The sequence below is a fragment of the Hipposideros armiger genome, unplaced genomic scaffold (assembly GCF_001890085.2).
Source record: "Hipposideros armiger isolate ML-2016 unplaced genomic scaffold, ASM189008v1 scaffold_986, whole genome shotgun sequence".
Lineage (NCBI taxonomy): Eukaryota > Metazoa > Chordata > Mammalia > Chiroptera > Hipposideridae > Hipposideros > Hipposideros armiger.
The window spans coordinates 501245-518490 of NW_017732336.1; the positions used below are offsets into that span (position 1 = coordinate 501245).

Below are 17246 nucleotides of genomic sequence, written 5' to 3' on the forward strand. Positions count from 1 at the left end.
CTACATAGTCCTTGCAATTTAACCCCTCAGGCTAATCAGGAATTAGAATTTGTAGAGCAAAAGACTCAAGAAGTTCAAATTCAGTTTATAGATCCTTTTCAACCTTTACAAATTTTAATTTTTCCTACTCCGCACTCGCCTAGGCGGTAATTGTTCAGAAAAATGACCTGGTAGAGTGGCTTTTCTTGCTTAACAACTTTGTGAAGTCACTCCCGAGTTATGTAGAATTTCAGAATTCATATCATGTGCTCGCACCAGAGTTCTCCACCTAAATGGACAGGAACCTAATAAAACAGTAGTACCTTTTAAGAAACAACAAATTACTCATTTGAATGTTCATTCTGAATCTTGGCAAATTGCTATTAGTAATTTTTATGGCACTATTGATAATCACTACCCTAAAAATAAATTATTTCAGTTTCTTCAAAAGACAAATTGGATTCTACCTAAAAAACTCCAACAGGAGCCTATTCCTCAAGGTGTTACAGTTTTTACTGATAGCTCTAGCAATAGTAAAGCAGCAGTTGTTAGTAACAAAGGCCAACAACTTATCTGCACTAACTGCACTTCAGCACAAAAGGATGAACTGGTGGCCGTCTTAACTGCTTTGAAGAATTTTTCTGGCCCTTTAAGTATTGTTTCTGATTCTGCTTATGTTGTCCATTCTGTTGAAAACATTGAGACGGCGTCCCTTTCTCATAATACTAATCTATCTCTACAGATTTTGTTTACTCAGCTTCAACAGGTTGTAAGAAACCGCCAACATCCATTTCTTATTACGCACATTTGTGCGCATACCTCATTACCTGGTCCTATGACCCATGGCAATGTTCTTGCTGATTCCTTGGTAGGAAGTGTTCATGTTGCTGAGGCAAGTTTCATTTATTAACTCATATCATAGCTGGCGGTCTTCGAACTCAATTTCTCATTACTTATAAGCAAGCTCTAAGGATTGTCCAAACTTGTCCTACTTGCCAAATTATTAACGCCCCACAGGGGTACCCTGAAGGAGTCAATCCTAGGGGTTTAGACCCCAATACTATCTGGCAAATGGATGTGATTCACATCCCGACCTTTAGACGTTTATCATTTGTGCACGTCTCTGTTGATACTGCCTCGGGCTTTCTTGTAGCAACTGTCCAAACAGGAGAAACTGTGGACATTCCTGCTGCCATCTGCTTGTCTGTTTTTCAATCATGGGACTCCCTCTAGCGATTAAAACAGACAATGGTCCCGCTTATACTAGCGCAAAGTTTGCTAACTTCTGTGAACTGTGGAAAATTAATCATACTACAGGAATTCCTTACAATCCACAAGACCAAGCCATTGTGGAACGTGATAATGCCACTTTGAAAAANACTAATGTTTGATGAAGATAAGTGAGATGCCAGCTCAGTAAGCTGCAGGAATTAGTCAGGAAATGAGAAAAATAACAGAAAAAATTGGAAGGTATTGATGTGGTCACTTATGTAAAAGGCAACTTGAATCACTGTTATGTTTACTGACCTCATAATGGAAGATTTCAGGGCCATAATGTTGCCACGCAGCTGTCCAGCCGTCTGTCCCCCCGTGCTTAACCCTAAACTGACCTTTTGAAGACACTGCTCATACACCTTGCGTCTCCCTGTTTGGCCCCAAAAGATGGCTGGTTAGTCAATGACAGGTAAGATTCCTCAAGGAAAGAACAACCTAAGACAGGCACAGTCACGTGGGGGCCATCAGGAGAAATCTTGGGGATGATGGAGGTGAGCATGAGTCCTCACCTGCCCCCAAAGAGACTGGAGGACTTCTACCCCTGTAGCTACATTCCTTCCCTCAACCTGCTTGGGAAATGACCTGATGATCTGTCCTCAGCATAATGATCTTATCTTACTGGGGTCGTATGCGTATAAGGTGTGTGAAGGCAAAGCATCTGTCTTATCGCTGCAGGCAGACTCTCAGTAATAGCAGCTTGCAGGCATGGGTAATCTGGCTTGAGCAAATTCTCAGTAATGAGACTCACAGACTGTGGCGAGAACAATGCTACTTCCGGGTATGTGGAGAAATAAAAGTGGCATGTTGGCCCGATTCGGGGCTCCTTAGTCCATGAGGCTGGAGACTCTTGGCCCCTTGCTCATTTAACTACTGGCTGCTGTTTCTTTTCTTTCTTAACCCTTCTCGTTCTCCCACTGCCTATGTAGTGTGGGACACGACATCTGGCGCCCAACGTGCGGCTTGAGAAGGAAGGACGATTATGAGTCAAAGCTGAAGGAGAAATAATGGTGAAAGGGACCAGGAGGCGTTGCAACAAACTACCGGACCAAAAGGTAGAAAAGATCCCGGAGAATTTAACCAAGGTAAAGGGGAATTTACTAAAAAACTTTCGTATGAAAGAGTGTGAGTGTGTGACTGACTATAGTTCCACGGCGTTAGCTACGGAGCTCAAGTGAGCCCTTATGTGGAGTTCTGTGGTCGCATCGGAAGGCATAACGGCAATTTGACTGAAGTCAACCAGGCCTGGGGTTTATACAGGCACGCCATAGCCAAGTTGGACCTTAAATTCCTGCAAGGGAAGCAGCCAGAGGGGCATCTGAATCAACTTTGAGTGAAACGCTTACTTTTTTTCTTGTTACTAACATGGGAAACACTGAGAGCCAAAAGAAACCTTATATTTGTCTGTTCAAACAGCTTCTTAAAGCTGGGGGAGCCCAAAATTCAGATCAGAGATTGGAAGAACTTTTAAGGGTAATTGAAACTTATTGTTCCTGGTCCCCTAATTTAGGAATAGTAGACTTGAAAGCATGGGAGGAAATCGGTGATGAACTCAGTAAACTACATTATTCAGGCGTTCCTCTCCCAGCAACAATTTAGATTACTTGGCGGTAAGTCCGGTCAGTTTTAGAGCCTTTACAAACAGACATGGAGGATGGGAGGGACAACAACGAGAAAGAAGGCTATAGTTTACCTTCACTTCGTTTGCCTCCACCTCTGCCACCGTCAGCTACGCGGGACAGGGGACATTCCAGACCACTGGAGGAAGGTGTTAACCCTTTCCTCCCTGCCGCTCGCCCCCCCCCAGGAGAGATTCACAGACGCAGCATTCCGCAGTAGAAAGAGGCATCCGGGGCCTGCCGAGTGGCTCAATTGGTTAAGAGCTCGCTCAAGAGTTTGAGCTCTGAGCAACAGCAGTTCAATTCCCAGCCCGAGCTGAGCAGCCACTGAGCTGCCAACAGGTAGCAGGATGGCTCAGCTTAAAAAAAAAAAAAAGAAAAAAACAAGAGGCATCCAGCAGGCGCGTCTGGAGGGCGACTTGGAAGCTTTAGCTTTTCCTGTTATATTTCACGAACGTGTTGCTCCTGGTACAGATCCTCCAAACTCAAATGGAGTTTATGAGTCTCAGTAATAGGCTTTTCCTTTTAAGATATTGAAAGAATTAAAATTTGCTGTAACTCAGTATGATCCTACTTCGCTATTCACCCTAGACATAATCCGTAATTTGGCTGATGGAAATCGTTTAATTTCTATAGATTGGCGTATAATGGCTCACACATGCCTCTTGCCTGCTCATTTTTACAATTCAAAACTTGGTGGACAAGACGGAGCAGAAACCCAGAGTAGATACAACCAGTCCCATAACATTGCTATTTCTCAGGATTAGCTCCTGGGGACGAGTAACTGGGAAAGCACCCAGAATCAGCTAGCTATGAATAATCAGGCTTTATCTCAATTAAAAAGGATTTGCTTAATTGCATGGAAAAAATAGAAACAGATGGTCAGTCTCCAAAATCTTTTCAAAAAATCCTGCAAGGTCCGACGGAACCATATACAGAATTTGTAGCCTGCTTGCAAGATGCAATAAGGAAGCAGGTAACTAATTTGCAAGCAGCTGAAATCATTCAACAAATCCTTGTCTTTGATTATGCAAATGATTGTAAAAAGGCTATTGGGCCCATGAAAGGAAAGACTGATTTATCAGGTTATATTTGTTTATGTCACAGAGCAATTCAAGGCCGCAATGTTAGCTCAGACAATGACAGGGATAGAATTCGGACAGAATAAATTCTCTGGAAGTTTTTATAATTGTGGGAAATCCGGTCATACAAGAAGAGAATGCAGAAAGTAAAATAGAAACAGCTCCCGCCCACCTAATACTGCTGTTCATAGGGAGCCCAGACAGCCTGGATTGTGTCCGAAATGCCAAAAAGGAAACCACTGGGCTTCGGAATGCCTGTCAGTATATAATAGAAATGGCACTCTGCTTCAGGGAAACAGAAGAAGGGGCCAGCCCCAGGCCCAGGCAAGAACTGGGACATAAACGATTCAGGCAGCGCCTCAGAATTATCAGGCTGTGCCTCCTCCCCAAAACTTTCAGTACAGCAACTAAGTCCAGCCACGGAAGGGAGTGCTGCAATCGATGTCTGTACAGCACAGGATATTTTATTGCTCCCTGGAGAATCCCCCTTCCTTGTATCCACGGGAATTTTTGGCCCGATCCCTCCTAATACTGTTGGACTTCTCCTTGGTCATTCTTGTTTAACTTCCAAGGGAGTTACTGTTCATACTGGGATCATAGATTCTGATTCTGAGCAAGAAATTCAAGTCATAATGTCCTCTTCAGTTCTCTGGTCTGCAAAGAAGGGAGAGCGAGTCGCGCAACTGCTTCTCCTCCCGTGTATTTTCCCAGGAAAAAAGGGGATGCAGAAAAGGGGAACCGGAGGATTTGGAAGTACTATCAGGCAGGTGTTTTTCTAGCAAAAAAATCTCAGGAATTCGTCCTGTTTGCCAAATTGAGATACAAGGCAAAAAATTTAAAAGTCTTTTAGATACAGGAGCTGATGTTTCTATAATTAATTCTCAAGAATGGACAAAAAATTGGAAGGTANGATGACTTATAATCCTCCTCTGATTTGGGGAATGCGTGTATCACTTACAATCCTTGAAGTAATCAGCGTGAGCCTTGGGTACAGGGGTGGGGTGGGGGTGTGTGTGGTGGCAGGGGCACACCTCCCTGTGGTGGTGGTGGGGAGTGAGCTGTGCATTAGGGGAGGGATGCCACACATCCCCAGCCCCAGCTCACTTCTAGGTCTCCTCTTAGCCTGTCTGTGCACTGTGGTCCTCCCCTCCAGCTGGAAGCCAGCTTTCTGGCCTCTCCATCAGTGCAGAATCAACCAAAGACAAAGACCCACTGAGCGGACGTGTGTGCAGTGCACTTCCACTGAGAGCCCTGTGACCCTCTAACTCACCCCATCACAGCTGCCTTATCACTTCTCTCCTACCCAATGGCAGGACTTCCTGTCCCTGGTTCTAAACTGATCAGGGCCGGCCCTCAATTCTGGGTCTCTGTCCTGAACGCTCCCTTCTACCTTCACACGATGACTGGCTGAGAACACAGAAGTGACCCTGCTCCTATGATCCACTTATTCCAAAAAAAACATTTTAAACTTTTGACCACAACCTCCCTTGGTGAAACCCGCCCCAACCCTGGACTCATCAATGTCAATTTCTTGGTATTCCTCTTACACACCTGCCTGGGACCTGAGTTTCCTTGATGGCTGCTTCTTGCATGTTTTGGGGTAATGCAAGCTTTTTACTTAAATGTAACCTCAGGTAGAGAAGTGCAGAACGCAAAGCCTCAGTTCACTTTCAGAGTGATGGCACTTGGGGACCTGCCGGGAGGCCTGCTCATCTCCTGCTACCTACCTAATCTCCTTAGATGGATTCAGAGTTCACCAACACTGTCAGCTGCCAGGCTGGTGGATTGAGACCCAAGTTCACCTTCCACAACTCCCAAGACCACGATGGAATCCCCCCCACAAACACATTTAAAAGGAATAGAAGAACCACATCTAATAGACAGAAGGAATAAAATCATTAGAGGTTCTGCAACCTTTAATAAAACAGTGGACAATGTCATTGATCATTAGTGACTGCTCAGTCATGGGAAAGACAGACAGGGAACCGGATAATGGAGGGGTCAGGCTGACAATACTGGCACCTGCAAATCTATCATGTCATCTGAAAATGAAACACCCAAACACCCTGAGCTCACAGGTCCCACACAGTAGGAAGGACCCAGCACCACCTATGAAGTACTCTTGCCAAAAAGACAGAACCTGAATCTACCGCAGCCTTAGCCCAACCACCAGTTTACCGGAAATGAAGGAATGGAGGAAGTCATTCAATGACATCACCAGGGCAAAATCAGGCAGACTGACAAGTGACCTGTTTTCTTCAGCATACAAAGCACAAGAAATGTGTAGTCCTTATTTGGACCCTGATTTGAACAAAACAACTATAAAGACATTCTGGGGACAAGTGTGGAAAACTAAAGGTGAACTGGGTCTTAGGTAATGCTAAGGAAGTTAATTTTGTTGGGTGTGACAAGATATATGGTCATCGTAAGTATCTCTTTGATATACACTGAAGTGTTTACAGGTAAAACATATCTAAGATACACTTGAAAATACTCGTTTTTCAAAACAGGTTGTGTGTCAGAATACATGGCAAGGAAGGCAGAAAGCTTACAGGTGACAGTTGGTGAAGCTGGTAAACATGGGTATCTGTGGTCGGCTGAATAACAGTTCCCCCAATATATCCCCTACATCCTAATCCCAAGAACTTTAAGTGTTACCTCAATAAACTCAAAGGGAGTTTGCAGAGGTGTGATTAAGTTAAGAGTATCCAGATGTCATCACAAGGGTCCTTACAAGTGAAAAAGGTTGGCAGGACAGTCAGAGCGAGATGTGACAATGGAAGCAGACGTCAGAGTGACACACTTTGAAGATGGAGAAAGGAGCCATGAGCCAAGAAATGCAGGTGGGGGCCAGCCGAGTGTCTCATTGGTTAAGGGTTGGCTTGGGAGTGTGAACTCTGAGCAGCAGGGCCACGGATTCAGATCCCACATGGGCCAGTGACGCTGCCCTCTACAGCTAAGATGGTGAACAACAGCTCAACCTGGAGCTGGGCTGCCGTGAGTCGCCAGCGACGGCGTAGGCTGCAGTGGGGCTGGCTGACAGCACGTGTGAGCTGCCGTGAGCGGCCGTCCAATGGCTGGCGACCAATCTGCCTCAGCTGGGAAGAGCGCAATGATCACAATACCAACATGGGTCAGTGAAGCGACGTCTTCCACAACTAGACTGAAGAACAAAAGGACAGCAACTTGTCTGTTTTCCTTCCCATTCCCTCCCCCAATTCCCCAATAAAATCTTTAAAAACAAAAAAAGAAATGCAGGTGGCCTCCAGAAGCCGGGAAGGGCCAGAAAGCACTCTCCATGGAGACTCCAGAAGGAACCAGCTCTGCCATCATCCGGACTTCTAGGCCCCATGGGAGTAAAGTGATGCTGTTCTAAGACATTAAGTCTGTGGTCATTTGACAGCAACAGGAAACTAATACAAGGTTCACCTTTGGGTTTAAAAATCTCCTAAATTAAAAAGGCTTTTTTTTTTTTTAAAGAAAGTAACAGAAACATCCCAGCCGGTGAAAAGAGGCCATCAGCATGTGGTAGTCCGCATGTCCCTAAAAGATGGGGAACAGATGAAAATGTGGCAGCTCATGAAAACAGAACAGAGGTGATTCCAGCCTCACACATCAGAAGGGGCTGCAGTGGATGCAGGACCCCAGGTTAAAGGATACAAGTGAAGGTAGGAGTGAGAGTCAGGCTGACAACAGAGGAGGTGAAGGTGTGTATTTGGCACAGCTTTGCCAGCTGCCCCACCTCCTCGCCAGCCACTCCACCTGTGGGCAGCGCGACCTGCCCTTACATGTGGTCAAAACTCCCCCGACCCTTCTCAGACTCGAGTGTGGGAGGTTGTCAGGCTGCCCCGGTGAGCTGAGACCTTCAGCCCGACATAGGGAGGGAGGAGGGGAACCCAAGGCCTGACAGCCAGCTGCATGCCTGGGAAACTAGAAACAGAACCGACATGGTGATCCCGGTCCACCCAGGCCCACGGAGCTTAGAATGAGACTTGTGAGGACATAAACCGAAAGGGAGGCCAACCAGGAAGCAGACCGGACTCTGGAACACAGCTCTTCCCTGGATACGTGACCCAACTTGGTGGCCAATAGGACAGAGTCCAGGCAGCAGCTGCATCCAACTGTCAATGAGCTATAATTCTGGTTCTGATTAAAGATTTCAGTATAAAACAGGACAGCATGATATAAGAGAGGATCTCTGAGAGAACAGGAAAGAATTTATAGACTGTGAAGAGCTAGAAGGCAGAGCAATTGCTTCAGGATGCCTACCATGTAAAAGAAGACCCCAGAAAGAGTTCCGTGGTGGCAAGAATATGATGGCCAGGCCCCGCTCCCCAAAATAGAAATGGAATATAGAGATCAGAAACGCACAATTCATTCAGGACGTCCACCATCTAACAGAAGATCCCAGAAAGGGTCTATACAAGAAAAGGACAGGAGGGATGTTTTTGTTAAATATAGGACGCCTTTTAATAAGAAACAAAAACACTAGTCATTAACAAAGACAGATACGTTCAACAAAAATATACTGAAAAACATTGAAGACAATTTATATATGGGAACAAATCAAGATCCAGAATGCATGTAAAATGTCTACGTATCAGTTAAGCTACAGCATGCAGAATTCTAGAGATGGGACAGAGTGAGGAAATAGATGGCCAACCACCACATGAAGATATTCAATCTCACTAGCAATGAAGGAAATGCAAATTAAAACTGTACAAATACCATTTGCTCTTGAGATAAGCAAAAACTAAGCTAGACTGTCAAGTGGCGGTAAAGAGGTAGGGAAATGAGACCTTTCTTGCACGGCAGAGAGAAGTGGCTTTAGGTCGTCAGAGCTATGTGGCAGCACTATTCATACTGAAAACACACACCCTGAACTTCAAACAATTCCGATTCTAGCGGTATTCCTAGAAGAACACTTACATGTGTGCACAGAGGGAAACCACAAGAACGCCCACACAGCTGTGGTTGGAACAGCAGACATGGGGGAAGGGCAGACTTATAAGCCTATCTACAGATAGAATAAACAGAGTCCACCTCTCTGATGGGGCAAAAGAAATGAACCTGACCTGCATCTCACATGGATGGACCTCAAAGTTGACCGTGAGTGTTCAAAGAAAGCTGTGGAAAAGCTACATGTAGAAAAAGCAGGTTTTTGTTTTTTTTAAAAGAACAGTATTACTTGTCTTTTCTACATACGAGCATGAAAATGGATGTTACATACACACCATGAATTGTTCTGAGGAAGGGTGTGAAGAGAATGTGGTTAGGGACTGTAAAGGAAAACAAAGATTGACAAAACATTAACAACTGTTAATTCAGAGTGATGGGTAGCGTGATTACCTTTTACACTTTTCTGTAATTAGAATTTGTCAAAATAAAAATTTAAAAAGACGTATTTCCAGAATTGACAGAGATGTTATCAAAACAGAAGGGCCACGGACTAACAAACTACAAAAAAAGAACCCAGATGAATATGCCCCCATGTTGGAGTCCACAGTTCATGGAGGCCTCAGGAATGCAAAGAAAAATGCAAAACCAAGACTGGAGATGACATGGAAGAGATAGCAGAAGACAGGCACCTAGCCTCACCATTGTGGAGACAGAGGCATGTTCCTGGGCTGAGAGGAATTGCCGTGTCACGGTTACCGACACTTCTGAGTGAGGGGGCAGGACAGACAAGGGCCCCACCCCAGGAAAGACTGAGTCCTTCATTCCCTGACTTGATATCGCAGCTACATCTGCTAGGATGACTTACATTCTTGTTCCCGTGCTTTGCACACACATGGGAGTTTATCTAGGCTTTCTAAAGTACTTTCTGGAATCTGCTCACAAACCAGCAGCAGAGTTGAACCATGGGAGGGTTTGGAGAGGGTGCAGAGGGCGCCCAGCAGGTCTCAGCTGTTTGCCTAACAAGATCTCATAGGACTGCCTCTGAATCACCTGAATTCTGACAGTGGCCCCTTCATGGAGCCCCTTCATGGAGAAATTCAGATAGTTTCTTTGGAATCTTCAGAAATTTGTTAAATTTTTTTTTTTTTTTACAATTTTATTGGAGAATTGAGGGAGGGCAACAGCGTTGGGGAATCGGAGAAGGGAAACAGACAAGTTGCTGTCCTTTTGTTCTTCAGTCTAGTTGTGGAGGACGTCGCTTCACTGGCCCATGTTGATATTATCATTGCGCTCTTCCTGGGTGAGGCAGTCATTCACCGGCCATTGGACGGCCACTCACAGTAGCTCACAGCAGCCCACTGCAGGCTGCAGCCTACACTGTCACAGGCGACTCTCGGCAGCCCAGCTCCAGGTTGAGCTGTTGTTCACCATCTTAGCTGTAGAGAGCAGTGTCACTGGCCCTCATGTGGGATCCAAACCGGGGCCCTGCTGCTCAGAGCTGGTATCCCAAGCCAACTCTTACCCAATGCGCCACTTGGCCGGCCCCTTGTGAATATTTTATTAAAAGTCTTGCAGAGAAATGTAATGAGACTGCACATTGTTGAGACAGCCAAGGACGGGTGCAAGGTATATTACTGGTGTTTTATGAGCATACTGTTTATCGTGCAGAAATTGTGGTGGGCTATTCTAGAGGGATTTGGGAGTTTCCATATTTGGGGAGGCTGGGTGGGGATTTTAGATAGGCTGAGACATTATATTATTTTCCCTATTCCTCAAAGTTATGGGATCTGGGCTCCTGCTAGCTGAAACTTCACTCTCCAACATGTTTCTAAGAACAGACTATTCAGATAACAAGGGATGACAGCAGTTGATGTTTTCACCAGGTGAATGCTTTATTTCAGTAAATATTTAATTTGGAGGGAATAGAGGGATATGGACTTCATTTGTGTTCCTGAAGACCTCCTTGCTCAATACAAAAGTCACGATTCAAGTCTTGAGTTTCCCACAGGAAAAATCCAAAGTGAGTGTGGGGAGGGGACCAGGAGCATGTTCTCAGAAATCACAACTCTTTGGACATTGGAGGGTGTTTTTATTTGAATTCTCCATTTTCTCAGCATTAACCCTAATAATTATAGGTGAGTGCAGCAAAGTGGTTATTAGGGCTTCTTCATAGCGTTTTATTACAACCAACTTCTGTTTCTAAGACACTGATGCGAGGCCCATCTTTCAGCCTAGCCTAGCTTCACTGCTGATTCCATACAGGACCTAAAAATGACTGTACGTTATACCAGCAGTGAACATCACTATCACCCATGTTCTGCTGCCAGGCAACCACTGCCCGGCACCGTGTGGTCCAGGCCCTTGGCAGCCCAAGATAATAGTGCCGCCACGTGGGGTGGTATATGCAGATGTACTAGTCACCTTTAACTGTGGGAGGGCTCATTAGTTTGTTTTTGTTTTTTAATTTGGGGGAGGCGTAAAGTTAATAGAGATGTTATTAATATTTGTATATCATAGTATCTCACATTAGGTTGATTCATCATTTTCACTTAGAAGTAAAAGACCTATAGTAATGAAACTATTTCTCTTCGTCTTTCATAGCAGGAAGTCAATAAAGTAAATGTGTATTTGATGAATTAGATAAAAAGCTCTCATCTAGAAATATGGAGCTAACTCTAAGAAACTGAAAACAGTAAGTTAAGGATGACTACCTATGTCAAGAAAAGAAATAAAATACTGATTCATGCTATGATACATGCTACAACACTGATAACCCTTGAAAACATGCTAAGTGACAGAAACCAGACCCAAAAGGCAAACATTGTACGATTCCCTTTATATAAAATGTTCAGCATAAGTAAATACATAGAGAACCTGGGGGGTTGGAGGGTGGGGGGCAGCAAAGAGTGACTACTAATGGGTATGGGGTTTATTTTTGGGATAATGAAAATGTTCTAGAATTAGATCCTGGAGATGGTGGCACAATTCTGTGACTATACTAAAAACCACTGAACTGTACATTTTAAAAGGTTGAACTTTATGGTATATGAATAATATTTTAATAAATGTGTTATAAAAATATTTTTTTTCTTCAGTGGCTGCCTCTAGTGAGGAGGCTGGGTAAAAGGAGGGGAGAAAGATGACACCTCTCCAAGACCATCAACTCTGCTATCCTTTTGCCCTCAAGAGCCACCCCTGTGCCCTTACAAAGTCAAAGTCCCCTTGCTTTGACCCACTAATACCTCTCAGATCTTTCTCCTAGGCCCTGGTCAGACTGAAGCCTGAATGCCAGCCTGCTTCCTATAGCCCCTCCTCCCCATCCCCCTGCCAGGGACATCTTTCCAGCCATACTGTGAGTCCTACCGCCTCCTGCTCACGGAACTTCCGAGGCTCCTTATTATCACCAGGATGGAGCCCAACTTTGCAGCAGACATTCAGGGCCCGGCTGGGCTCGTCTTCTCCATCCTAAAATCTAAGTGGGGTCAGTCTTCACCCAGACACTGGTCGTGCAGTACCGCCCACCACCCTGTGGTGCTTTAGGAGGCCAGACCCTTGCTCACCAGCCATGCCCATTTGGCTGATATGTCTCCTTCGCCTCTTGGCTCAGGTATGTCCTGTCTCCTGAGCAGCTTCCCTAGCCACAGCAAAAGAACTCCAGCTGCTCTGTGCCCCACGACCTCTATGCAGACTCTATCCCACCTCCCGAGGCATCAGTTGGGTTCAGCTCAGGGCTCAGGGCCTCCTCAAGTGTCTCAGGCTTCTGTCTCCTGAACCACATGTGTAGCACCTGGCAAGTCGTGATGCCTAGTAGCTGAGTGAACCACCTGGGAGTGACTTAGGATAAGAGCTCAAATGTGTCCTTGTTCCCCTCTAAGCAACCACAGCACTCACCGAACATCACCTGAATCGGGCACTGAATATATGAGGGAAGGTAGGAGGAGGAAAAGAGGGGTGCTGCAAACCAAGGGCTTGTCCCTCATCCACCAAAACAATCCACAGCACAGCCGGGTCTCAGGACTGTCAATCAGCTGGTTAACAGTGAGGCTCTGCATCATGGAAAACTGAACTCTCCCTGTCTGTGCTCAGGAAGTGATAAACTTCTTGTCTGATTCCATCTCTACCCAACCTAGCTATTGTAAACTGAGGAACCACATGGAGTGGGATGGCTGGGGACAACCTGGACTCCTTAGGGAACAGGGCAGCCTTTTAGGAAAAAGCAGAAGCCCCACCTCACCTGGACTTGGGCTGTTAGGAGCCCAGCGGCTCTCCCCCCATCCTCGGGGGTCTCTTCCACATGCCAGACAGAGTCCTTAGGATACAGAGCTGGGGGAGGAAAGCAAAGTCATTGAGGCAGCTCTCTCTGCCAGAAGCGTGCCGAGTCCTCCGGGGGGGGTTCAGAAAGATCCAGCCCCGGTCCTCACCCTTGGACAAGGGAAGAGACCAACCTCCTCATTTTAAAGATGAAGGAAATGGGGCTCAGAGAGAAGATAAGGAATGTGCCTAAACACATGAACCCCACACTGTCACCCTTTGTTCTAAGGCACAATCTCTGAGAAGCAGTGTCCATTCATAGGCTTTCTGGGCCTGAGCCCTAAATTACCACACATTTATTCTCATGCACCCTGTCCTGAAGATGTCACCATCCCGTTATCCCCCACCTTATCCCTCAGAATGAGTCCTCCCTATTCCAGCTCTGTATAGACAGATATGGACTAGAACCCCCTTCCCCCATCCTAAAGCCCCACCTGGTTCCCCATGTCTGATCTTTGGCCATGGCAGGTCACTACTGGGAGAGGTCACGACAAGGCAGCCAACGTGGCCAATGGGGACACAGGTTTTTGACTCACCCCAGGAGGTCCATGGGTCAACTGCTGCCATCCCCCAGGACTGGTCTGTAAAGACACCTATACCAGAAGATCAGGTTAGAATAAGGAATGGAAAGGAACACCAATCCTAGTGACTAAAGGCCAAAACATGAAAAAAGAGACCTGTCTCACTAATGGGCATAACAAAGTTCCATACACAGAGCCCAAAGGGATGTGAAAAGATCCAACATAATAAGCTAGATTTACACCTGAAACACACAGGTCGGTGGATCACTGTCAGGAAATGTATCGATATGATACAGCCACAAAACAATTAAGAACAGAACCCGTGAAATGGCTGAAGAGATATCTGATAAAATGTTTGACATTACCTAGTTTTTCAAAAATATAAGTAGTAAAAAGATACTTCTTTGATGTCTTTAGTGAGAGATACCCTAAAACTCACTTAAAGGTAAAACATACAACTGAAACCACACTACTATTTAACATTGCTCTTAAATTTCAGACCAGTGCTATGTAAGTGAAAAACAATAATGAAATTAAAATTTAGGAGTGGTAAAGAAATTCTGATGGTCTGTACGATGGTCTAAGAAATCCCACAAATAACGAGAAAACTCTTAGAACTAATGAAGTATCTCTGGAGATGACTATAAAATATATACAAATTACAATGTCTTTTATATCACTTGCCCTTTCACCAATAACCAAGTTTTGTTGTTGTTTTTTAAATCTCACTCAGTTCTAATTCTGTACTAAAATAGACCCCCTCCAATCCCAGAAGCCCTCAGGCCCTCCTCAGCTCTGAACAAACCCTGGCTACAGCAAGTCACTGCTGGGAAGGCCCAGAAGGAACAGGATTTGGACTCACCCCAGGAGGCCCATGGGTTGATGGCAGCCATCCCACAGGATTAATTAACCAGACGCGTGCCAGGAGCACTGGATTCCAGTGATATAAAGAAAGCAGCTGCAATACCAACCTAGAGACAAAAGTGAAAAAGACAAAAGTGGTCCTTTCTCACAGAAGATCCTGCAGGAACAAAGAACAGAATCCATCCACAGAAGCAACAAAAGACTGCGAGGCAGCATCATAAGAAAACAAAGTTGACATGTCAGAAACATTAACAGAACTAGAGAGAAATGAAGGGTGATTTGAATCAGCTGAAAAAGAGCACCATTCAAGATGAGAGAGTAGAAATTTGTCAAAGGTTCCCAGGAGACAGCCAGTTACAATGTAACTTTTCAGTTGATTTGACAAGTATTATTGTAAAATCTATCAGCATAAGTGGTTACCTAGAGCTGGGGGGAGGGAGGATGGGGAGTGACCTCTTAATAGTTACTGAAGTTTCTTTTAGGGGGTGATGAAAATGTTCTGGTGATACTCGCACAAGTTCCTGAATGTACAACAAAACCACTGAATTACACACTACAATGATTAATTTTATGTTATGGAAATATCTCAAAAAAAAAAAAAAAAGAAAAGAAATCCACCTGCAACACCTACCAGGCCCAAGCCTGTCTGTCTCCTCTTGGTGTGAAGCCCAAACCCCCAACTTCCTAGGTTCAGTGTCTTTGTACAAGTCCCTCTCTGAGGGTACCAGCGCCAACTGGCAGAGCTCTGCGGATTCCTGGGAGTGTGGGTAAAGAACTGGGACGCCCGCCGGGCTTCAGGAGCACCAGGATCAGCGCCAACACGCAAAACAGGCAATCTATTCTGCACCGCTGTTTGTAACCTGACAAAGTCCCGCGGTCACTGCATGTTTAAAAGAACCCAGGGCTGTCCCCAGTCCACGTCTGACGTCCTTCAGCGCAGAACGAACGAGAAACGCCCTCTGGGGAATAAAATACGGGTATTTCACAAGGACGGTTTCACAGGCTTCCTCACCGCCTGCTTCCTGGCCTCCTACCCCAGATTTCAACCCCGACGCGGATGCGATCTCAGGAGCGCCCACCAGCGAGAGGCCCCCTTACCTGGTTAGCAGCTGCCGGCCTCCCCCTACGGCTGGTTCCCGCCGCTCTTTGCAGGCGACTTCTCTGCTCCGGGGCGCTTCGCCGGGGCGTTCGGCTTTTGTTTTGCTCCAAGGTTCTGCCCAGCCGCGCGCGACTGAGGGGGACAAAGGAGCTCTGGGCCGGCGGCCGCGACGGGGCGCCAGGGGGCCCGCCCAGCCCGGCCACGCGCGGCCGCGAGCCCAAAGGCGTCGGGGCGGCGGGCCAAGGAGAACGGAGAAGCAAAGCCGGCGCTAAAGGACAGGCGCAGAACCTGGCCAGGTGCCACGCCGGCCGCAACGACAGGTACCTCCTCTTCCCGTCAGTTCTCCCGGAGCTCCAGGGCCCCACCACCACGGCAACCGCCTCACCTCGGCCGCAGACAATGGCGGACGCTCCACCCGGCGTCGACCGGGACGCGTCGCATGGGCTGTCGGGAGTTGTAGTTCCAGGAGGAACATTTCCAGTTTGGTGAGGAGCGCCACCAGGGCTGGTTAGGAATGCTGCTTCCCCTAGAGTCCATGGCGCTGTAGATTTAACTGGGCTGCTAGTGTCCTAGGCGCCTGTGAGGAAGCTGTACTGTCCCAGCTCCAGACCGCCTTACCCCGCCAAGGCTGCCCAACTTGGGAGGCTTGGATAAGTCCAGTGGGGAGTCTCAGTTTGCTGGTCTGTAAAATGGCAATGCAGTGAGCAATAGGAACTTGAAGTCTGAGCGCTTTCAAGGAATCCTTTACTTTAATATTTACAAGTTTGGGCGAAAAAGGAGTTCTAGAGAAAGTAACCTGACTAACCTGACCATAAATTCCTAACTGGGCAGGTCATGGCCTGTGGTCACTCCACAGGCATACAGTTTCTTCCATAAATGGCTTATCTTTGCCTTAAGAAACCTTGTCCATGGTTTCTGTGCATTTGGTTAACACACCTTTGAAATAAGAGTAACCACCCTCGGGGCAGCCGAGTGACGCGTTAGGAGTTGACTTGGGACGCTCTGAGCAGCAGAACCCGAGTTCGGATCCCACATGAGGGCCAGTGATGCTGCGCCCTCTACGGCTAAGATGGTGAACAACAGCTCAACCTGGAGCTGGGCTACCGTGAGTCACCGGCGACCGCGTAGGCTGCAGTGGGGCTGGCTGGAAGCGGGCATGAGCTTTCGTGAGCTGCCATGAGCCGCCGTGAGCCGTGGTAAGCCGCGATGAGCCGCTGTGAGCAGCCGTCCAATGTCCAGTGAATAACTGCCTCACCCGGGAAGAGCTCAATGATAACACCAACATAGGCCAGTGAAGCAACGTCCTTCACAGCTAGACTGAAGAACCAAAGGACAGCAACTTGTCTGTTCCCCTCCCCCAATTCCAATAAAATCTTAAAAAAAAAAGTAACCACCCTCAAGACAGCACATACTCTCCTTACCTATCCTGTAATCTGATCCCTGCCTCGCTTTCTCCCACCTCCATGTAATCTTCCTTAATTCCAAATGCGTGAAAGAAGCTGTAAAACTGTCATTCTCTGGAGCATTTGAGATCTTGTTTCCCAGCAATTGTCAGTTTCAGCTCAAATACACTCATAAAAATTCTTTACTGGTTTGGACA

General features: G+C 46.4%; 1 protein-coding gene across 2 annotated transcripts in view; it reads right to left on the bottom strand.

Moving 5' to 3' along the window:
• Positions 1–16692, bottom strand: part of ZNF606 (zinc finger protein 606) — a 30979-nt gene extending 14287 nt beyond the window's left edge. Inside the window, exons 1-4 of one of the 2 annotated variants that reach the window (XM_019631189.1) lie at positions 15971–16692; positions 15646–15778; positions 14546–14654; positions 13699–13755 (exon numbers count right to left, since the gene is read on the bottom strand). In XM_019631189.1, coding sequence (XP_019486734.1) covers positions 13699–13755; positions 14546–14654; positions 15646–15778; positions 15971–16121 — 450 coding nt within the window. In that variant the 5' untranslated portion in view covers positions 16122–16692. Of the gene's footprint in view, positions 1–13085; positions 13175–13698; positions 13756–14545; positions 14655–15645; positions 15779–15970 lie in introns of those variants that run through there. The other variant, XM_019631190.1, reaches the window with a different exon arrangement.
• Positions 16693–17246: the final 554 nt, after the last annotated feature.